General features: G+C 36.9%; 1 protein-coding gene across 1 annotated transcript in view; it reads left to right on the top strand.

The window, feature by feature from the left end:
* Positions 1-24,555, top strand: part of dnah5 (dynein, axonemal, heavy chain 5) — a 95,232-nt gene extending 70,677 nt beyond the window's left edge. The window contains 16 exon segments of the mRNA XM_038297419.1: positions 1,889-1,979; positions 3,639-3,791; positions 5,199-5,313; positions 7,579-7,769; positions 8,769-8,890; positions 9,726-9,875; positions 10,242-10,487; positions 10,652-10,871; positions 11,506-11,711; positions 12,646-12,849; positions 15,521-15,711; positions 15,713-15,734; positions 18,502-18,711; positions 19,389-19,541; positions 21,419-21,650; positions 24,404-24,555. Coding sequence (XP_038153347.1) covers positions 1,889-1,979; positions 3,639-3,791; positions 5,199-5,313; positions 7,579-7,769; positions 8,769-8,890; positions 9,726-9,875; positions 10,242-10,487; positions 10,652-10,871; positions 11,506-11,711; positions 12,646-12,849; positions 15,521-15,711; positions 15,713-15,734; positions 18,502-18,711; positions 19,389-19,541; positions 21,419-21,650; positions 24,404-24,555 — 2,658 coding nt within the window.
* Positions 24,556-24,774: the final 219 nt, after the last annotated feature.

Below are 24,774 nucleotides of genomic sequence, written 5' to 3'. Positions count from 1 at the left end.
CCATTGTAATCATCAGTAGGTTACTACTTTATGGGGTCATTTTTTAAAACACACTATTGTGCTAATTTCTCAAACTATCTATGTCAGAAATATCTGATAGCAGCTCACTAAGTCAAAAATTGGTAATAAATGTACTTTTTTTAGACACAACTTAAAGTTGACCTCCAGGGAAAAAAAGAAGAACAAAACAAAAACTGCAAATGTCTGCAGCTGGAATGACTGTAGGCACTATTTACAGGAACAAGTGCACAGGCTGTATGTGAGAGACTGCTGTGTTCTGTTTATCACCATAGCAATATGTGTGAATCCAGCTGGACATACTTACAGCCTGGCAGCTAACCAGATTCCATCCACACAATAAAACTGTAAAACCACTCTAAATTAAAACCTAAATATATAATGGAAGTACTAGGGACAAACAATATATAATGGCTATATGGTTGCCATGGAGATTGAACAGACATTTCTGACCAAGGATTCAGATCCCCTCTTTGAATTATTATTGTAACGTGTTGCAAAAATGTATTGATCCATTTTGACACATTTTCCTCCCAGAAGGAATGCATAATGAATGTTATGCTGTTTAACAGAGTTGGTGAGAGCTGTGCCCCTATTCTAACCTGTTTTATGATTTGTGTAATCATTAAACCATTGTATCCCATAGTTGAGGGCTGGTGGATGATGTCCTGATACAACTTTTTGGGAACCAGCTTTTCTTTGATGTACCCTTAAAATACTCCAAAGGACATGTGAAAACCAGTGATGTCAAAAGTACACACATTTGTTACTTAAGTAGAAGTATAGATACTGCAGCTTAAAAACACTCTGGTAAAAGTAGAAGTATCAACTTGACCTTATTACTCAAGTAAAAGTGAAAAAGTATGTGCTCCAAAAACTACTTAAAGTATAAAAGTATAAAGTAACCTTTAAGAAAAAGGCCAGATGCCACTATATGAATTGAAAGCACAATTTTTCCACTATTTCAAAAAATTCTTTGAGATAGGGCCAAGGATGAGGGAGGTCTTGTTGGTCTCCATCTCCATCTCCCGATACGCTCTCACCTGTGTCCGACCTTTCAGACATTTAGGCATGTTTTTCTGAATCCAACATTGTAGCATGGCAAAGACAATTCATGTTTACAGTTTGAAGAACACCTGCTTGCTTGTGATGATTTCCTTTAGCTAACCAATGAGTGTTTGCGTTATACGACTCATCCAATTACACTAGTTTTCACTAGATGTGGATGGCACCAATGATCTGCATTGGATGGCGCACATGACGTGAAATATATATTTATAAACATTAAACCTGGGGTAACTAATAAAAAATCAGTGGGGTTCGAATAAAGAAAATCAACCAGTAAATGTCAGGAGACATTTTTAATGATCTGTTACTTTAAACAGAATTTAACACTCAAATAAAATGACGAATTTATGCATTCATGTTACATTGAATTAAAAAAAAAAAAGATGAAAAAATAAAAATAGAAATTGCCAAAAATTGCATCCTGTTCTATCTGAGAGGAGTTGACACTTGTATGACTGTATTCCTGTATATCAATCACTAGTTAAAAGACAGGATTCAGCAAATGCAAATTCTGCCTGTAAAACAATGACAGCGCAATTGTCGCTGTACGATCTGAAGCCTCATTTGGAGCTTTTAAACAGGCTTTTGAAAAACTTTGATAATTTGCTGCTGTAATATTATAGATTTTTTAGAATAAAAAGCTAGCAGATGTGCATAATCAAAAAATAACAGAAACACAATTATAGAGCATTCAGTATTGTAAGAAAGCCCACACTGTTTGATGACTCTATGCCTGTTTCCCAGTCACCGTTTTATAACTTATATCTACATGTTCTTCTGTGTTGTGTTTTTATAACTCTAGCAAATGGAGAAGGAAAGAACTTACCTGTTGGAAGATGTGACCTGTAACAAGAGAAAAATGAAGGAACTTGAAGACAACCTTTTGTACAGACTACTGTAACTAGCACACTGGTAAAAATGCATTTCAAACTCATATTTTAAGATTTTATCCTAAAGTAAATGGAGCAAAGAAAAATCCATGCTATAAAAGAATTATAGATGTAAACTGGGAAGATGTTTATAATTGTCGGTACTGTAACAGAGAAGGGAGATTTAAGACCTTTACTAAGACTCTGAATAAAGAGCGATAAGCTGGTTGTGCAAAAAGAAAAAAAATGTTGTGCAATTAACAAGTGAGTTGCAATGATTTACTATAACTGCTTCCAAAGATGTGGGGTGGCGCGCCCTATTTCAATAAGGGTTTTGCACTTGCTAGAGGAAGAGTGGATATATTTTGCATTTCCAAAAGGTAGTAGCAATTTGACACTGTGCACAGATCGCATGATGAAAAGATGCAGACAGGGAAGGAAAAAAAAGGACATTCTCTGTTCCTATTAAGTGATATGAAAAATAAAAAATAATGACCTATGATATCTATAAAATGGTCTGGAGGCAGTAGTATGGTAGAATAAACTCTGGCATCTGGATCATTCCAACTGTTGCAACCAGTCCTGAGCACTGTTTTTTTTTATTTCTAAAATGATGTGTCCCTCAGAAACATTAGTCACATCATCTTTCTGGACACCCTACTAACATGAAAGGGAAAAGTATTAGTTTGTTAGCAATGGTTATCAAAAAATCCCCCCAAAACTGTTCAATATCTGCATAACAGAAAAACAGAGGACAAAACTTTGATTCTACATATCTTCTTAATAATGTTCCTCCAAATGCATGGTCAGAATAACAAGAAAGATGTGTAACAGTAGTCGCTGCTGCCGGGGTTTATCTGCATCACAGCTGTGTGAACAGCAGCCACAAGGAAGTGAAAAGCAGAGAAAAGCTGTTTTGTATTTATTATAATAACAATTTTTACTCTGACTAATCCAGAGAAATAACAAATCATCTGTGGAAAAAGAGTTTCTTTATTCAGTACTATGTTTCATTACATAAATCATTTCCATTTGACTTGCAAGCTACTTTTGCACTTAATCTAATGACAGTGATTACAAGTATGCACAGACAGGTGCAAGGCAACGTATCAATCCAGTATGGTCCCCACCCTGTAAAATTAGTCTGGCACTGCTTGACAACTCAGCCAAAAAATGAGTCTAGGAGAGCCACTAACTGCGATGACATGCAGAAATAATTAATCTACTGTGTTGCAACACTTTTCTTTCCCAATAGCTTTGCTCAGTAGACAGCGTGTCTTTATAATTTCCGTTTCTGACAATACAAATACCTGTTCTATTTTTGAGTTTGTAGCTGTCTTTTAGAAGTACTAACCTTAGATGCAGAAACTGCACCTGCAAAAAGTTAGAGGTTGATAAATCACATTGCAGGTGCTAATTAATAAAATTTGCATAATCTCCTCCTAGTGTTTGTATGTTTTAAGGATGTTCATGAAGGCACCACCTGCCCTTCTCATGTTAGAGACAACAGGCTGAGCCCAGTTAACAGATCAGCTTTAAGTGCAGTTCTGCATGTATCTGTATAGGTGCAAAGTATAATTTCACTTATTTCATCAGATTCATGTTTTAATTATCAATATTGTTATAAATTAAAGAGATTTTAACTTTGAATACATCTAATACAGCTAGTGATCTATTTTAAATTTGTATTTTTTTATGGTTCCCTAGTGGATGATGACAGCCTGATTGATGTCCTTAAGAACACAAAGCAAACAGCTGAGGAGGTCACTCAGAAGCTGCAGATCGCTGCAGAAACCGAAGTTCAGATAAATGCTGCTCGGGAGGAATACCGACCAGGTAGGCTCTGAGACAGAATTTAGTTCTTATGTTAACTTCATTATATATATATATATATATATATATATATATATATATATATATATATATATATATATATATATATATATATAAAATTAACCTACATTTTTCTAAATTTTAACAACCTTGCCAGCATGCAATGTTCATGCAATTCACAAACACATGATAATTGTTCTTGTCCTGCTCTGCTCCAATCATTTCAGACCGACCCAAAATAGATGGGCCAATTATGTAGCAGCATTATTGTTTGTTGTTGATTTTTGTAAACTTGAATGTGATGATTCTTTTTTTTCAAAGTTATGAAATTCAAAGTAGATTATTATGTAGATGGAAAAAAATGGAACAGGGTTGCAATTATTTTGCAAGGACCAGAAAGCTTCAACTTCCATTTGTATTCACTCTACTGTATCACTGCATGTATCAAATAAAATGTAGTGCCAATACCTACATGTAAAAGTCATATATCTTATAAAAGAGAGTAGAAGTTTTTGTGTATTTAATCTCAGTATATAAACAATTGTTTTTTTTTTTTACAGACCACAAAGGTTTGGAAGGGGACTTTAGTGAACAAAAAACACAGTAGAGTCCAAATTATGAGTAATGTTATGGGAAAATTTAAAGCAGTCTAAGGATATGGAAAATATTCCAAGCTTTGATTTGAATTTAAATCTAAGAATCCATGACTGAATTTGGCTCTGGCCAGATCTGGCAGGACCAATCACAGTGCGGGAGGCAATACTTTACCATGTGTTAACCCCGTTTCCTTTCTGCTTTTGTGCTAGCATGACAGTAAGATGGCGACAGCAACGGAGAAAAGTTTTAATGATGCCCTTCTGATGTCCTAAGTGTGATCGATCTAATGTTAAACTCTTAAAAAATTAAGCTTTAGTGTCATTAGGTTTTAAAATACATATTTGCTATTCTTGGCTAGACATGTTTCACAGACTACAAAATTACAAAAACAGAGCATATTGCTTGGGGTTTTTGAGGACTAACATTTTCATGAGGTACAAAGGCTCAATCAAGGTGCAGACCAACATCCATTTTCACATCTGTGACAGGATTTGTTAATTGTGGTCCAAAGAGGCTCTCTTTCCAATATACTATTTTATAAAAAATTAACATAGACCTCAGTCTCCTTAGCTCAGCGCTACCAAAAGAAATGTTGTTGTAATTGCAGCAAATGTGTCTTGATAGGGTATTTTCTAAGGCGTGATAGAATACGAATGTATGTAAAAAAAGAAATTCAGATTTTTCTTAAATTAAATGTAATTAAACATATTATATTATTAAATAGTTTCTTCTAAATGAAAAATAAATGTATCATTATGTTGTTTGCCTTCTTTTTAAAAGTTTGTGCTTTTGTTTGTTTCTGTGTTATTTTAGTGGCCACTAGGGGCAGCATCCTGTATTTCCTTATCACTGAAATGAGTAACATAAATGTCATGTACCAGACCTCATTGAGGCAGTTCCTGGGACTTTTTGACCTTTCTCTTGCAAGGTGAGATATACTAGTACTTATGACATCACCATATTATTGTATGACATGACCATTTTGTAAAGCAGTACATACGTAGTTTCACCTAACATAAACATAGCTTATAGAAACTCAAATATTATTAAACTAGCTTTGTGGCAACATCCACAAAAACTTGTCATGTAATCATTATATTAGAAAAAACTTTGTTACTACATTTTATGTTTTGATGTTGTGTTCTATGTATTTTAACTATATTCATGTATACATTCATATATATGTTTATTTAGGTTAAAATAGATAATACAGCAATAGTGTTTAAAGTTGTTTGTTTCCAAATCAAACTTGATCAAGTCTCATGTTCTTTATATTTTGTGGTAAAATTACCATTTGTTATTTTTTATCTTTTTCAAAGCATTACTTATCTTAAAATGCAATCAACCACACTGGCAAAGAGATTTGTAAGTTTGAGTAATTTATTCCTCAGATGAAGCCTCACAGGCTGAAATGTTTGTCCAGAAGTATGTGCAGACTAAACTCTGATCTCTAGTTTCTATTTGATTTTTAGAAAGTTGATCTTTGAGAGTTAAATATTTTTACACTGTACAGGTGCTGGTCATAAAATTAGAATATCATGAAAAAGTAGATTGATTTCAGTAATTCCATTTAAAAAGTGAAACTTGTATATTATATTCATACATTACATACAAACTCATATATTTCAGATGTTTATTTTGTTTAATTTTGATGATTACAAATGACAACAAATGAAAATCTCAAATTCATCATATCAGAAAATTAGAATATTGTGAAAAGGTTCAAAATTGATGGCCCCTGGTGCCACACTCTAATCAGCTAATTAACTCAAACCACCTGCAAAAGCCTTTAAATGGTCTTTCAGTCTAGTTCTATAGGCTACACAATCATGGGGAAGACTGCTGACTTGACAGTTGTCCAAAAGACGACCATCGACACCTTGCACAAGGAGGGCAAGACACAAAAGGTCATCGCTAAAGAGGCTGGCTGTTCACAGAGCTCAGTGTCCAAGCACATTAATAGAGAGGCGAAGGGAAGGAAAAGATGTGGTCGAAAAAAGTGTACAAGCAAGAGAGATAACCGCACCCTGGAGAGGATTGTGAAACAAAACCCATTCAAAAATGTGGGGGAGATTCACAAAGAGTGGACTGCAGCTGGAGTGAGTGCTTCAAGAACCACCACACACAGACGTATGAAAGACATGGGTTTCTGCTGTCGCATTCCTTGTGTCAAGCCACTCTTGAACCACAGACAGCGTCAGAAGCGTCTTGCCTGGGCTAAAGAGAAACAGGACTGGACTGCTGGTGAGTGGTCCAAAGTCATGTTCTCTGATGAAAGTAAATTTTGCATTTCCTTTGGAAATCAAGGTCCCAGAGTCTGGAGGAAAAGAAGAGAGGCACTTCATCCACGTTGCTTGAAGTCCAGTGTAAAGTTTCCACAGTCAGTGATGGTTTGGGGGGCCATGTCATCTGCTGGTGTTGGTCCATTGTGTTTTCTGAGGTCCAGGGTCAACGCAGCCACATACCAGGAAGTTTTAGAGCACTTCATGCTTCCTGCAGCTGACCAACTTTTTGGAGATGCAGATTTCATTTTCCAACAGGACTTGGCACCTGCACACAGTGCCAAAGCTACCAGTACCTGGTTGAAGGACCATGGTATCCCTGTTCTTAATTGGCCAGCAAACTCTCCTGACCTTAACCCCATAGAAAATCTATGGGGTATTGTGAAGAAGAAGATGCAATACACCAGACCCAACAATTCAGAAGAGCTAAAAGCCACTATTAGAGCAACCTGGGCTATCATAACACCTGAGCAGTGCCACAGACTGATCGACTCCATGCCACGCCGCATTGCTGCAGTAATACAGGCCAAAGGAGGCCCAACTAAATACTGAGTGCTGTACATGCTCATACTTTTCATGTTCATACTTTTCAGTTGGCCAACATTTCTATAAATCCTTTGTTTTTATTGGTCTTCAGTAATATTCTAATTTTCTGATATGATGAATTTGAGATTTTCATTTGTTGTCATTTGTAATCATCAAAATTAAACAAAATAAACATCTGAAATATATGAGTTTGTATGTAATGTATGAATATAATATACAAGTTTCACTTTTTAAATGGAATTACTGAAATCAATCTACTTTTTCATGATATTCTAATTTTATGACCAGCACCTGTAGTTGGAAATCAAGACTAAAGACACTACATAAAAACTAACGTTTATGCTTTTATTTTTTTACCTAAACAGGTCCTCCAAAAGTCCAATTACCAGCATGCGGATTGCTAGCATCATAGAGTACATGACCTTTGAGGTGTACCACTATGCAGCACGGGGTCTTTATGAAGAACACAAGTTTCTTTTCACCTTGCTTTTGACTTTGAAGATCGAAATGCAAAGCAATAAAATCAAACATGAGGAGTTTCAGACACTCATTAAAGGTATAACTTTTCTGTTCACTAAATTTCCATCTGCTCTTTAAACAGGTGCTGTTTTCCTTATCTTTTTAAAGGTGAATTCACTAACAACCTTTAATCTTAACTTCCCCCTAACTTTGTCCCTGACCTCTTTGTTTAATACACTAATGTTTTCTAACAAACCTACAAAGCAAATGCAGTTATATTGAGCTTAAGTGACACAAAAAATTGAAAAGTTTAGTAATAAATTAAGTTCTGAATCCATTCAGTTATGATGGAATTTATTCAGGTCATCAGTGTAAAGGGCGGCTGAATGAAAATTAAAACCATTTTCACTGTTTGTTTGTTTTTTTTTACTTCAACATTATGCATAGTTTTTCTTTTAACCAACACTTCTCCAATATTTTTGCATATCTATCATATAACATTGCACCAAAATACATTGTAAGTTTGTAACTTTAACATAAAAAACTATACAAAATCATAAAGTCTTTGAAAAAAGAGCTTAAAACAGCTGGGTCTTATATCTTGTGCTTGGTGAAAATACTCAAAATGCCAAATGTTGAAAATTGGTACAACAAAAATGTAAAAATATGTAAAAGAAAATCTTAAATATTTTGTATATTTTACAGCATGGTAAATAGTTTTTTATCTTGAAATAAGCAGTCACATTAACCAATTTTATAATATTTCTATTAACAGCACAACATGGGTTTTTTACTTGTAGCACCTTATTCCCACATGTAGCCCTGTTTCCTGTCAGAACAAAAGTCCATAGTGCTACCAGTAGATTCAGAACAGACTCTCTGCTACATGCATGCAGCTTCACCATCTGTCAACTATAAACCATTCAACACAGTTCTCTTGACTATTATACAAAATCATTTCCAATGTAAACATTCTATGTATTTTTGCTTTTTGAATGATTGCTTTCAGCCAAATATCCACCTTATCATTTTGCTTGATCCTCATGTGTGGCTGTGTTCATGTGAACATGTATGTGTATGTTTTTGCATCATACAGGCGGTGCATCTCTGGATCTGAAAGCCTGCCCTAAGAAACCAGCCAAGTGGATTCTGGACATGAGTTGGCTCAACCTTGTGCAGCTCAGCAAACTCAGCCAGTTCTCTGACATACTGACTCAGGTAAACATAATGCACATCTTAATCATTTTAGTCATAAATCTTTAGCTTGGAAAGATTTACCCAAATACCTTTCATCTGCTGAGTTTCCATTAATTCAATTCAATTTGATTGCGCCAATTTATAACACATGTCATCTCAAGGCACTTTACAGTTCACCAGATCATACAGTCAAATTGATTCAAAGTTTTCTATCAAAGAAAACCAGTTGATTGCATCAACTCATTGACTCGAAGGCAATCCCTCACACTAAGCATGGTTGTAGTGACAGTGGAGAGGAAAAACTCCATTTTAACAGGAAGACACCTCCAGCAGAACCAGGCTCAGTGTGAGCGGCCATCTGCAGAGGCCAACTGTGGTTCAAGGAGACAGAAGCAGACATACAGAAAGAAGCAGAGATTCAAAAGGCAACCGTAAAAGGCGGCCCCGTCCAGGAAACACACAGTCAGGCAGAAGAATCCGTGCCAGCTCCCATGTCAGAGGATGAAGAGAGCACATCCAGCCAGTCATAGTCAGAAAAACAGGACTACACTGATTGAACTAACAGATTCTACAGAGTTGGAGAATAGAGATAGAATGATGAAAAAGCGGTTAGTAAGGAGGTTTCAACTGTTCATCACACACACTGATGCATTTGTGGTCTCTGGGTGCTCTGGGCACCCCCACAAGGCACCAGGAGGGACCTTTTCTTTTAGCAACCTTTGGCTATGCAATTATTAATTGATTAATCGGAAAAATAACCGTCAGATTAATCCCTTTGCAGAATAATTGTTATTTGCAGCTCTTATATATATATATCTGTGTGAGATGTATAGCCCTATGTCTATATTTCTTCCAGATAAGTAATAATGAGAAGCACTGGAAGCTTTGGTTTGATAAAGAAGCCCCGGAGGAGGAGGAGCTTCCCAACTCCTATGACCAGTCTCTGGACTGTTTTAGGCGGCTGCTCCTTATTCGCTGCTGGTGTCCCGACAGAACCATCGCACAGGTTAAAAAAGATCTTATCCTTCTGTAATCTTGGAGAACTTGTAGAGTCTTAAATTAAACATTGAGTGAAAATCAATCAATTAGCAATCACTTAGTCGGAAAATTAAGATAGAAAAAAAGTGCTAAACGTACTGGAAAATTGTGTGGCTACACTGACTATACCCAATAATTTAATTTAAAACCATATTTGTAAATACCAACAACTAACTTAAGATAATGTAATACAGGCAATGACTGCAGTTCCCAATTTATAATTTATTTACTCTGTTTTTTGTTTGTTTGTTATCTTCTTATGTTTTAATTTTTGCTTTTTTAACAGTACATAAACCTTGACTTTGCACCATTTGATTTTTGCTCTCCACCCTAGGCTCGTAAATACATAAAAAATTCAATGGGGGAGAGGTATGCTGAAGGGGTGATCCTTGACCTGGAGAAGATGTGGGAGGAATCCGACCCACGGACACCTCTTATCTGCTTCCTTTCAATGGGATCAGATCCTACTGACTCAATCACTGCATTTAGGAAGAAGCACAAGATTGAGACCAGATATGTCTCTATGGGACAAGGACAAGAGGTCCATGCCCGTAAGCTCCTACAGCAGAGTATGGCTAATGTAAGTCAGGGCTGTGAAGTACAGTAGCTGATTTTTTATATGTTTCAGTAAATCTGCTGTATTTCTAGTTTTTTATGGTTCCTGCCAATCTTGAAACTGACTTGGAAAATATACTCCTATGACACCAAGGTTTTGTTGGTCAATGTTCTTGCGATTGTTTACAGGGTGGATGGGTCTTGCTCCAGAACTGCCATCTGGGTCTAGACTTCATGGATGAACTGATGGACACAGTGACAGAAACAGAAAATGTCAATAAGAGCTTTCGCCTTTGGATCACCACAGAGGTCCACAACCACTTCCCCAATGCACTTCTTCAAATGTCGATGATGTTCACCAACGAACCACCCCAGGGCCTCAAAGCAGGGCTTAAGAGGACGTATGGAGGTAGACTTCAAAGTGGTCTATCTTGCATTGAAACATTATTTAAATTAACCGTCAAATATAGATGAAAAACTGTTTAAAGTAAAACTTCTCACATGGAGACCAATTATGTTTGCCTGAAAATAAAGGCTGGAAAACATTTTTTTTCAAAATCGAAAAAATCAAAAGCAGATAAGGGTATTATGAATTCATTAGTATACAGAATATAGAGTATTATTTAATATCTGTGCATGCATAGAGATCTAGACTCTTTTCATATCCTAGGGGAAGGACGACAGATGAGGAGATGAAAAATTCAGAAGAAACACATGCTTGTTGCTTAATTTAGAGCATTTATGGCCAAGTGTCATGAGCCATGGGGAAGGTTTATGAGACTTGTACTTTGTGTTTTTATTCAAAACGTAGAAGGGTAAAAGTAGAACACTTAATATGCTAGAAAGAGCTGTCTGTTCCTTGCTCATATTGAAAGGATAAAGTTTCACTCCTGAAGGGCAATTGAGAGTGTGTGTTCTTGTTTTCAGCTCTTAAATCTTGCAAAGAATAAATCCATTTTATTAGCAAATTAACTCAACTTAATGACATATTTTGTTCATAAAGTTATAGCTGTTGATGTGTTGACACATGTGTCTTTAAACAGGCATTAACCAGGACCTTTTGGATGACACTAACACGATCCATTGGAAGCCAATGGTGTATGCTGTGGCATTTCTTTACAGTACAGTTCAGGAGAGGAGAAAATTTGGTCCTTTAGGATGGAACATTCCGTATGAATTCAACCAAGCTGACTTTAATGCCACTGTCCAGTTTGTCCAGAATCACCTGGATGACATGGACATAGATAAGGTGGGTGGATTTCATGCTATGAATTAATGCTGATTAATAGCTGTAATGTTTTGGATATTTTTGGACTCCCATTTATGAAGTTTAAGCTTCTTAGTTCATCGTAAACTACTGTTAAAGTGTGACCACACATTATCATAAGCTACATATTTTGTTCCGAATATCTCAGAACATTTCAGAAGCCTACACCTTTCTTTTCCAATGCCACATTTTGCTTAAGAAATGTAGGATTTATAACTACAAAAGCTCTTTCCACTTTTAATATGTTATATAGTTTGTAATTTGTGTCGGGAGAAAATGCAAAAAAGAAGAAAGAAAATGGGCTCCAGTATCTTTGTTACATGTAATTAAGCTAACAGTTTGCTCTGTTTCATTATATTTCTTTTTCTCAACCCCACACACAGTGCAATAAGGGACAGTAAATCTCAGTGAATATTAGTTAAAGTTCACCTGCTCTTGCAGGTGAATTAAGCTAATAATCTAAAGCCATGATTTATATGGGTTGCAAAGGATCACTCTGAAAAACATCTTGAACATTAGATACAAATAGAATGCTGGAATCAAAAAAGGATTTTCACATGAATTTAAACTGGTCTGTCAGAGAGTTTTAAGCCAACCTGCATGGCAACAATAGAATGAATAATCATAACTAAAAGCTAAAGTTTTGAAACTCCCCTAACTACATCTAACAGTCAACCGATCCCTAACCGTGGGGATCAATAAACACAAACTGAATAAAATGCAGAACCTTTGCAAAGCATGTTGGACAAATGATGTCAAGATTTGTGATTCTGTTAGACTTACTAAACAGAACTTAGTGCTGCTATTCAATTAAAATATTTTTTTAACTCAAACCAACTAAGTAAGTATTTTTTTCCAAAAGATTTTTTTGTTTTGTTTGTTTGTTTGAAAAGGAATGCATATTCTTTGTTCTCAGGGTGTTTCATGGAACACAGTTCAATACGTGATCGGTGAGATTCAATATGGTGGACGTGTGACTGATGACTACGACAAACAGCTCCTTAACACCAATGCCAAGATCTGGTTCAGGGATGAAATGTTTGAACCCACCTTTAATTTCTACAAGGGCTACAATATCCCCAAATGTTCCAGTGTGGAACATTATCTCAGTTACATCCAGGTAAGAGGAGGATGAAGCAGACAGTGTTTGAAAAAAGAAAAAACTCCAGTGTGAAGGATTTTATACTCTCTCTTAGTATAAGAGCTACAGCCTTTAAATTAGAAAATTTAAAAGGGTGCTGAGGTCTGAAGTTGCTTCTCTCATACAAATAACTAAAGTTTTAGCATGACTTACATATAGAGACTCAGATATACATTGTTCTCCTTGTTTTTTTTACATTATTTACAAACCCAATCTCTTTTTGTGTGATGCAGAACAATCCTAAAGCTTTTTATTTTTAACCAAGTTTCCAGGAAAACCAGAGGCTGCGTTTGGCTGTGTTATCTCTCAAATACAAACACAAGAGAAATTTTTCTAACAAATATGCAAAGGTAATTTGCATATTTGTACTCAGCATAGTATTTATTCTTGTGTGCATATCTAAATTCAATTAAGCAGAAAGGAAAACAGGTATGTGTAAAAATGTTGTGTTCAGAATATTCAATCTAGAGATGTACACAATTTATTTCATTCTTTTTTCAATGTCTGTAATTTTAAGCTAATCAGATCTTATGCAACCAGACAAAATGTTTTTCCCTGGGGTTTATTTCATGTTGGTGAATAAAAGCTGACTCAGCAAAGGCAGTAATTTATCATATGAGGCCAGCTGGAAAATTGGTATTGATTGGTCCTATCAGAGAGTCAGTGCATCTCTTCAATACTCTCAGAGCACTTGTTTCCCTACTGGCACTTGGATAGCTGTGCTGCTCATCTCCACAAACCTGATGATTGGATGGGTGCCAACTCCACATATTAGACTGTTTGTGATAACTTAGGAAGAGATCCTATCACTTCACAAGCATTTCCTTCAAGTTAGTCAGGGGCAATCCAGCATTCTGCACTAGTGGTAGCGTGACTTATCCATGTGTTACACTCTATGTATCCTCATCAGAAGGTGACAGAAGAGCAGCTTGTGACACCATGTGTAGCTGATATCACACTCAGTGACCACTGCTCCCAAAGCTGGGCACAGACATAAGTGTTTGTACATTTGGATAGAATTAGGCAGAAGACATTTCCAATAAAGACAAAAAGGAAAACAAAAATAAATTAAAGTCCCAGGCGGCCTTGGGAGTCCCACGCAGCTCATCGCCTCTCTGCCTATCGTGACTGAGGGAGCCATGCAACACTGCCTCCATGCCAACGCCAATGTGGCCCAAATCCAAGCTTCCAAAATTCCTATTCTTAACTAAGAGATAAGGGCACAATCGGGTGTGGAGTTGCGGCCTAGTGGTTAGGGCATTGCGCTTGGAATTCAGAGGTTCTGAGTTCAACTCCAACAAACTGCTACTCTGGGTCCCTGAACAAACACCTTTAGCCCCACACTGCCCCCTGGCACCGCACAATGGCAGCCCACTGCTCCCCAAGGGGATGAGTTAAATGCAGAGAGTTCAATTCTTTGCTCTGTACTTGTGACAGTGTTATTACAATTAAAAAAATAAGTGTATCTAAGCTTTTGGCAGCCATTGTAATTGTAATCTCCATCTTATCTTGATAGCAGTGAGGCAAAAACTCATTCTATGGCTTAAATTTGTCAGGAATATATGTCAAATCCCATTTTGTTGCTCTCTACTTGTGACAATGTAATGACAATAAAAGCAGGGATAAAAAAATAGGATGAACCAAAATTGGCTGAGTTCCTATTCAGTTTGGACCATTGCTCAAAGAGACTTTTTGTGTGTTCTTGTTGGTTAAACAGGTGTAAAAAAATGTCCTAATCTTCAATAAAAGCATGGCCTGGGGCAGCTTCATTTTTGTCCTGTGGTGAGAAATGGGAATTTTGGTTTGGCCACGCCCACATGTTTTGTTGCAGCAAAAATCTTTTGATAACTTTTGATCAGTAATGCATTAAGTCTTGGCTCATTCAGGTAGAAGTATGTAATTCTAAAACTCTAGGAGGAGGTTGCTCAGATACAAGAGGTTAATAATATATGGCTTTGACTCAAAATAGCCTGCGTCCTGTGGGGTTTGGATCATGACACCAAAGGACGTTTTTGTAAGTTATGATGAGTCACACCTGTGTGCCAAATTTTATAACTCTTAGTCAAAGCATGGCGTTGGTGCTCACCTTTTGTTTTATGGCAAAAAGACTGACTTGAGGCTTAGGCACGCCCATATGCTTGATGTAGAAAAATCCCTCTAATTACTTTTGATCCCCAATGCCTAAAGTCTATTGAAGTTTGTATCTCTGAAGCTCTAGGAAAAGTTCCCTAAGATACAACATGATTAAATAAGAGGAAATGGCATCTTTGTCTTACTTCCTGTGGGTTTTCCCTCCAAGAGACTCTTTTTCAATTTGGGGAGATCTACCAATGTAATCCCACTTACCATCCCAGTCTCACTTTAGGGGGTGCTGTTAAGGGGTTTGGCCACACCCATTTCTAATTACATTAAATACATAAATTTCACACCAGAGACAATTTTCTGTAAAGTTTGGTGAGTTCTTAATATGTTAAAGGCACCAAATAAATGTTTATTTTGGGAGAAAATAATACACATTCAAACTAATGGTGGTACAGACAGATGCAGTGTTGCACTGACACAGATCAGGGTGTGAAGGTAGGGAATTTGGGTTTCTCACAGAGTAGATGGAAAACTTATATGTATTCTAACTAATTTCTGTATTTTACAGGGTCTTCCAGCCTATGACACACCTGATGTGTTTGGTGTCCACCCAATTGCAGACATAACCTTTTAGAGTAAACAGGCTAAAGATGTGCTGGATGCCATTCTCAATATTCAGCCAAAACACAGCTCATCAAGAGGAAGCGAGACCAGAGAGGCTGCGGTGTCCAGACTGGCTGACGACATGCTGGAGAAACTCTCCTGACTACGTACCATTTGAAGTATGTTTGTGTTTCACTGCGAATAGCCTGAGGCACACGACTGAGGTTAGGCATAGTGTTCACTGTTCCTTTCACGACATGAGCGGGGATGAGTGTCTATTGTGGTGCAGACAGGAATAGGTGGTGTGAATACAGCTGGATCCGGCTAAAACCTTGTTTTTTTTCACAAGTCCCTCTTCTCCTCTGTCAAAAAAAAAGTTGAGGTGAGATTATGGCTCTGAAGCAAGGTGCAAAGCTTTTCTGTCACTTACCATCACACCATATCTCTCACACTCTCACTTCCCTGTGAATTTGCTTACATGGGGAAGAAGTACAAATGGGGAACAAAATGCAGAGAAAGGCTGGTGTTGACAAGCTTTAAAAGTAATTTTTTTTAATGTAAAGTTTGAAGAAATGTAGCAGTGGAAAGAACAATATCTCTACCTGAGAAAGCTATTTTTTAATAGACTCATATATGTTGCCAAAAATTGTAAAACCAATCTTTGTTTCTGTTTAACTCATTAAGTTTTTTGTCATATTTTTAAATGAAACATTTGATCTTAGCTGTAGTTAGCCTTTAGATACAATGTCTTACTGAAACATTCATACACCTAGATGAATATTTTACATCTGTCAGATTACAACTAAAACCTCAACACATTGTATCAAGACAGACCAACACAAAGGAATACATAATTGTGAAGGGGAAGGAAAATATTTTAAATTCTCTTCCCATTACATATCTAAAAAGTGTGCTGCATACTTAAGTTCTGCCTTTTTGATTCTCTCAGTTGGGTGTCCAGAGCTCTCCGCGCAAAGCATTCCAGGATATATCTGGGTCATCTGAGGCCTTTATTTTCTTCTCATACACTTCTTAGTAACTTTTTTCTTATGACCCTCGGCCATTTTCAAGGACCGCGGTGAGCTTCAATGACTGCCTGAAACTGTTGCACACCACAGACATACACCTGAAAGTGCGCATGCACAGAAAAAGAATACGAGCCTTATGTAAACATATCACCAGAATGATTAAAAATTAGAAGGTCCACGTATTTAGAGGATCCACCTGGAAATAAAAGACCATCCTCTATACCTTTAAGAAAAAAGGAGTAGCTTAAAAAAAAAAGTGGGCAAAAGTCGTGAGGCAATTTATTCAGAACAACAATAAACTCAAATAGGCTGTTTATCAGCTGATTAAAAGTCTAAGACAGCTTTTAAAAGCCAAAATCGATGCAAAATAAAATTAATACCATTTCATTTCCTGTCAGGTAAACACATTTTGAAGATCTCTTAATCTGCATATGCAATAAAGCTCACCGTCTTTGAACAATGTGGGACTGTTAAGCTGCATAAACAAGCGTGTCACAACATACCATCACTGCTGAGGTTGAACGCAGTAAGGCAGTCATTTCTTCAAAGATCCTCAGGGTTATGGAGCAAAAAAAGTCAAGCTTTAGACCCCAACATATCTCAAGTGACACTAAGGGGGAGTGTTGGAATGGCTGTCTATCAAGACACAAACCATTAAGGCCATTACCGGTGCTAACTGTAGCCATCAGAGAGCACCCACATAGGAAAGTCTTCAAAGGTCACATCTCCTTCAATGCCACAAAACTGCCCAAACACTAGAGATTCAAAGGTGGAAGAAAGACTTATTTACTGACAAGAGAAAGTCTAACTTTAATGGTCTTGATGGCTTCCAGTATTAATGGCATGCCAAGGTGCCAGCTGATAATGGTGAAGCTAGAGTCAGTTTTTGACAATTGAATTTCTGTTTTAGGAGGTTTCAGGGTTTTTTGAGCTGTGCTCTTAAACATTTGATCAGCTGATGAACAGCCTGTTTGAGTTAATTTGTTGTTTTCTTTAGGTATGAGGATGAGTGAGGATGGATGAGATAAAAGCAAAAATAAAAAAGACCAAAAAGAGAAACAGGCAGATGTAGAATTGCCAGGTGATTAGAGACCTTTCTGGTCAAGATTCAGAAGTTGGAAAGTTATTTACACTGAAATTAAAGGCAAACAGGGATTTTAGACCATCTGGAATGATCTTAAATTATGAGAATTAAGATGTATTTCTTAATTCTCAAAAGTGGTGTGTTTCCATTTTTGCATCTTTCCTAGTTTTGTTTTGTTTTTTCTGTTATTCTTCCATTATTTCTTTTATGGTTCATTCATCTCTAACAAGGCAAGGCACATTTATTTCTATAGCTCAATTCAATGCAAGGACACATCAAAGTGCTTCACATGAATCTGACAATAAATTCAAAGAAAACTGAAAGCAGAATAAAAGCAAAGATAATCCTTTGTCTTTCCATTCTTCAATCCTTCTACCCATCTCCTTTTCTGGTGAGACATTCTTATCCATCATCCATTTCCATCCTTCTATTCATCTTGCTGTTCATGCATCCATTTTCAATCTGATTCTGTCATTTACCTGTCTGTCCATTAATCCATGAGTCTGCCCATTCCTGTGGTGGCCTCTTTGTAGGTTTTTTTTTTTTTTTTTTTGGCACCCTCAATGAAATATTTGCAGAACCATTTAAAGGTGGTTTCTTTGGCATGTTTATCATCTATGAATCCTGTCTCTAGCATATAGGTAACTGAACCATGTTTTTACAATAAACAAATTATTCTGTCTCTGCATATTAATATTTGAAAATGTCTGTAAGGTTATTTAAAATGTTAAATTGAAGTTAATCTGATAGTTTCACAGAGGTAAATTCTTGGAATCGTCAAAGGGCAGAAGGGTCACGACGTACAGTAATTTAAATGTGTTCATTTTAAATCAGGTACAGGAGCGTCTTCAGAAGATGGGTCCCTTTCAACCCATTAACATCTTCCTCCTCCAGGAGATTTATCAGATGCAACAGGTCATAGCTCTAGTCCGAAACACTCTAATGGACCTCAGGCTGGCCTTCGATGGGACGATCATCATGAGCGAGAACCTGCGTGATGCTCTGGACTGCATGTTTGATGCTCGCATTCCTGCACGCTGGAAGGTCAGCTTTCCACAAAATTCATGTACCTTAGCCTGTTACTCATCCCACTCAAAGCATTTATCTAATAACTTTTACAACCTTTTCCTTTTCACTGTGTTTTGTCCACATGGATTTAGATGATTCCTTCACTTTGATTTTTTAGGGTTCCATTTTGGTTTTTAGTTTTGTTTAAACCAAAGTAACGGGAAATATTCATGCTGATCCTACTTCCTTCATTATAATCCAAGAGTGTTGCAGTGACTTATATTAGGAGGCAGGAAATGAATTCAGATCCAATCTACAATTTGTAAGACAGCAGCACCTTATCAGTCTGCATAGGATTTATGCTTGCAACCCATAACGAAGCCAGTTCCCCTTTTTTCCTTCTACAAAATCTGAACATTCATGTTTTAAATAAATTTAAAAGAAGAAATATGAGAGCCAAACATGCTGAGACTTGATCAGAGTTTAAAAAAAACACAGTTGCTACAGAGAATATGTCCACCTATCTCACAAATTAAATGCTTTACCAAATATTGTTCAATTAGCGAATCAAAGGGAAAATTAGAGCATTTTTGATAGGCATCCTGGCTGAAGTCTGCATTGTCCCCATTTTGTCTGTTCTCCTCTGTGACAGTGTTTCATACATCAAAAGAATATTTAGACTATGTTTTTGTTTTTGTTTGTTTTCCTTGCAGGCATCATGGGCCTCCAGCACCCTGGGGTTCTGGTTCACAGAGCTGCTTGAGCGGAACCACCAGTTCCAGGGTTGGATATTTGAGGGCCGACCTAACTGCTTCTGGATGACGGGCTTTTTCAACCCGCAGGGCTTCCTGACAGCAATGAAACAGGTACACATGGCCTCAATCTGGCTACCCAATACTCTCTGCTAGAGAGGAGACCAGATGGCGCACACAGGGGCAGGCAGGCACACAACCACAACAACACACACAAGTGGACACACAATCACTGACCGGCCAGTATAAACACTAATTTATCTTAATGTAGGGCAAATGAGTACAGGAGAGAAATAATTTAAATGTTTAATTTTAATGGAGCCACATTTAGAGGCTTGCCCTCATGTTAGAAGGCATCAGTATCTCTCTCCTCACTAAAGCAGTTCTAAATCCAAGATTCAGATTGGAAACGAAAAACATAAATCTTAAGATCAAATAAAAAGCTATCAAATCTGGGAAAAGAATTAAGTTGCTTGAATAAAAGGAACACAGTTGTTGTCTTTTATGAAGTCCTCCATGTTGCCACACATAAAAGATCACTGTACAGACGTATGAAACACTGGCTTTAAAGCAAGCTTCCTTCAATTTTTCACTGTATTAACTGTGTTAACATATTTGCAATCTGCAATTTTAACCACACGAGACGAAAATAGAATTGATTTCATTTTGTGAAGAAAGAAGAAAATGAACTTCTGTGCTTGGTATATGCAATTTTTTTTTCCTATTGTTTTTAAAGAGGTGTCTGAGCTGCTAACTGCTGATCCATATAGAAAAACGCACTCTTGATGAATTTGATTCAGTTTTCAGCTCTTCTCAGAGGGACAAACTATACTCTGATGGAAAGAGATCAATTTGCCACAGGAAGTGACTTCAGATCATACCTAATAGGCTAAGTTATTGTATTGGTTTAACAGGAGCTGCTTTGAAATCTTATTCCTTAATCTATCAGACCAATCCTTTCCTTTGGCTTTTTGAAACTATAGGCTTGCCTCAATTCAACAACATGCTGGTCTACCCACACCTATGTATTGTTCCCACTTCTTTTTCAGCATGTTTGAGCCCTTTAAAACATTTATTATCCTTGATTTTTAGATGATATTTCATCATTGATCTCTTGAGATTTCAAAGCCACTGGTGCTATAAGAAAATAAACCAGGTTAAAAATATCCAGTTAAATTTAGAGAAAAATATAAAAATTAGGATTTCTGTTTTTTTTAAAGCTCTTTAACTCCATCGAAAAATGGGAAACTTTAACCTTTATTTTTGGTTTTGAATAATGATAGTGTTGAACACAAAGATATTCAAATGACCAAAACAATAGATTTCCATAATGAAAAGCTGCTGAAATGACCTGCATATAAATTAACTGAGAAGTAGAGCTTTTTTTTGTAGCAAATCCATCTTTAGCTTGTTTTTTTTTTTTTGATGCAAACCAATTTGTTTTGCTCTTTAAGGTTGCAGTGGGAGTAACTTGGAGTCATTTTAGTATTTATGTCAGGTTTCAGTGTCTGTCAGCTTTTTTCCCCCCATTTTGCACTGAGGAAAAATCCCAGCTCTTTAGAGACAGAAAGTATGGATGATGAAGCGGTCTCATTTTTATTGTGGGTAGATTTGAAGACTTTGTAACAGCCACAAGAATTCCCTTTTTTAGCTTTTAAAGAAAACTGTCTGCTTGAACTGCAGCTCTGGCAATGTCACCTCCTTGCTAAGATCATCAGTTTGTGTACAAAGTGATGAAAACAGCAGATTTTCACATTATTTATTTTTACATCCTACTTTTTTTACTTTTATACAGCCCTGTTATCGGACGTTATTCCAAAATAATGAGCGAAATGTCTTCAACCACAGGGACATCATCTTGTTGTTTTAACCTTTTTTTGGATTATAAAAAACAAAAAAAGGGTGCTGTGTCTCTGCCCCCTTTTATGTACTGCTGTGTTGTAGTGGTAACATTGTGACCTTAACCTGAAGATTTGTACATTTACTCTCAGGAGATTACTCGAGCCAACAAAGGCTGGGCCTTGGACCGCATGGTGCTGCGTAACGAGGTAACCAGGTGGATGAAGGATGACATCAACAACCCGCCTGGAGAGGGGGTGTATGTGTATGGTCTCTACCTGGAGGGGGCCGGCTGGGACCGCCGCAACTGCAGACTTGTAGACTCAAAGCCAAAGGTTCTCTTTGAGACGATGCCGGTGATCAGGATGTACGCAGAGAATAATGGTAAGGTTTCTCATGAAAAAAAAGCATACAATATGAAAGGATAAGCTTTAATCCTGCCCAATTTAAGATGATCTTAAAGTCTCACTGCCCCTTAAGGTGTTTATCCCACAGAGTCACTGGATACATGAATGATTTAAATGTCACAAAGACTTAAATTTTATGCTTGTAGGAAATACATTTCCCCCAGTTTGTGCAAGATAAGGCCAGAGTGTACTGATTTGCAGCAAGATATAGTATCATTTCTTTTACAATGATCTGCAGCCAGCCCTTTGCTCCTGGCTTTAACACTAACATCAGTTACCTAAAAATCATTATGCAATGAGCAGAGCTGGAAGGGCATAAAGCAAACTTTACACTGCCATGAAATGTTGTAAACTGATCAGAAGAGTAGGGATAACTATAAGGGTCATAATTTTGTTTTATTACATCACCATAATTAGGATGGGTTTTGTGATGAACTTTCCTTGGGTGTAAATTTTAAAGATATGTCATGATACAACTATATACGGTAATTTATTTGTGACACTTAAGGTCCGGATTTAGAAAATAAATAATGGAATTTGACTGGACCCTTCTAATACCCGACGATCAAGCTGTACCCCGGGTTTTATGTTTGGGATTGTTGTCTGATTGGATGTTGAGCCTCTGCTTCGATTCTAATGTTGCTGTTTTTAATGTTTTTTTTTTTTATTTTCTTCCATTGAACCTGAAAAGCTTCATCGTCTCTGCTAAAAAGATTATAAAACAAAATTCCACAGCATGATGCCGCCATGACCGTGTTTTATCATAGGGATAGTGTGCTCAGGGTTATACTTAGTAAGCAGTTTTATACTGACAGAAGTATGCAGAATAAAGGGCCAATTGGAATGAAAATACTTAATTCAATTCACTAATCAGGAATATTCTGATAGGATTTAGCTTGATAGGAATTCAACTGTATAGCAAATGAGATGGGTAGATTACACTGATTATAAATCTGAAGAGCCTGCTTGTAGACACTTGTTTGGATCAAGTCTCTTTGACTGTGGCAAACTGAAGTGACTGCGTATGTGTGCCTACATTTCTGCCTTTGGTGGCAATACATGAACATGGGGATACGACTGGTCTAAAGCAACATTAAACTCGTTAAACTCGCTTAATTATGGAAAACAATAACACCTCTACCATTCATCCATCATTCTGGGCACTCAGAATCAACACCGTTCTGTTTGTTTTATTGTTTTACAGCACAGGCAGAAGCACAACTAGTTCTGTTGTCTATAGGGGGAGTTGGACAGCTCTACATTTCGGCGGTGCTCCTAATCTAAATCAAGCATGCCACATGTAAACATGTGCCATGATCAGATCATTTTGCATCCACACAAACATCTAGTTCAAATTTATTTGAATTAAATCATAAAATGTTGTGCATGTTAACAGTTTAAATTAAAATTTTCTCCGCAGTGGTGAAAGTTCCTGGCCACAACACCTTTCTTCTTTTCTACACTCCCTGTGGAAAACTGCAGAGGGTTTCTCATGGTTTTCTCTCTTTACAATAGTTTCTCTTTTGCAGCCTTTTAGAAAGGCTTTTTGACGAACACAGGTTTTATAGTTGTCATGGTAACAGAATATCCCACCTGTGATGTTGATGTCTGAATTACCATGGGGCCCTTGGCTGTCTCTCTGATTAATGCTCTCCTTAAACAGCCTGTCAGTTTAGTGGATGCCCATGTCTTCTCGTTCTTATCCTTGACCTGTCTTGTGTGTTCCTCTGTCTCTATGATGTTGCATGTTCTCTTAGATTCTATAGCCAAGGCCATCATACGACACAGCAAAACATTAAAGTCAATTCTGTTCACATTTATGTCTCAATAGAGACACTAACATTCTAGATCTCAGAAGAACAATTTAACAGGGTAATTTTAAGTTATAGAAATTGTCCCCAACATGAAACGTCTGAAAATATAGGAAACATTTCAAGATATAAATTTGATTATGATGACATAAAAATGGCTGTTGTGAGAGGGCTGTTTATCCTTTTTTTAATCAAGGTTAACACTTTCTGTGCCAAGAAACATCAGAAAACAGTAACCTAAAATGTTGAGTTTTGTTTAAGTCTATGTCACCATCTGGACACATTTTAAGTATTTCCCAGTTTTCCCCTTTTCTACACCAGGATTTTCTTTTAATGCTTGCCTAAACTATGATCTGACAATTATGTTAGAGGTTTTAATGTATCCAATCACTGTATATGGAGCTAGTCGTACTTTTTTTTTTCCATGGAAACCTGCCTTTGAGGTAAATGAAGCTGCAGGGGCACATGGAAGAGTTTGTTTACACTAGTTTCCATTTCTTACAAGGAGGCTGGTTCCCGACAGAGATCCATGTTATAAGAGGCTGAATATGTGCAGATTACAAAAGTCCTGCCTTCTTGATCTCTCGACCATCACCTATAAAGACTCACTGAAGATTTGATTAACAGAAAACATCCAGTTATTTTTTCATAATGACTCGCAGACAAAGGGGTGCCAAATCTCTGATAAAACAACTATGTTAAAAGAGGAACTATAACAATATTGTCCTAATTCGAGTTATTTCAGCAATTACTCTGCATGAAAACAGATGTTGTTAAACACAGCTGGATGTCTCTGTGGCACCATGCCGATGCTAGTATTTCAGAAACTTGAAGTAGTACCACTTAAGATGTGTGATGAACAGGCAGTTTTACCAGCTGCTGCTCCTTTTGAGAACACTTTTTTTGCTTTATGTTGCAGGAGTGAGGGATCAACAGAACTATTCAGCTCCAATTTACAAGAAGCCAGTAAGAACAGACTTGAACCATATTGCAGCTGTGGATCTTAAAACCGTGTTTCCTCCAAAGAACTGGATCCCCAGGGGTGTGGCTCTGCTCTGTGATGTTAAATAATTTCTTTATCTTTATTATAAATATAACACAATAAAATTGTTGCATTTGAAAATAAGACTCCGTCTCAATTGGATTAACCTGTGTAATTAATTTATGATGAAATGCTTTTAGGTATTAAGGAAAAAAATAACTTAATTTTTCCAGGGAATCTCGTAGGGGGGTCAGGAGGTGGATATACAGAAGGACAGACCACATCCAGAGCAGATTAAGTAAAATAAA

Source organism: Cyprinodon tularosa, unplaced genomic scaffold, assembly GCF_016077235.1.
Source record: "Cyprinodon tularosa strain WSP-4 unplaced genomic scaffold, ASM1607723v1 ctg387, whole genome shotgun sequence".
In the NCBI taxonomy this organism is placed as follows: domain Eukaryota; kingdom Metazoa; phylum Chordata; class Actinopteri; order Cyprinodontiformes; family Cyprinodontidae; genus Cyprinodon; species Cyprinodon tularosa.
Note: the sequence above shows the minus strand (reverse complement) of the source record. Positions and strands in the feature narration are given on the sequence as shown.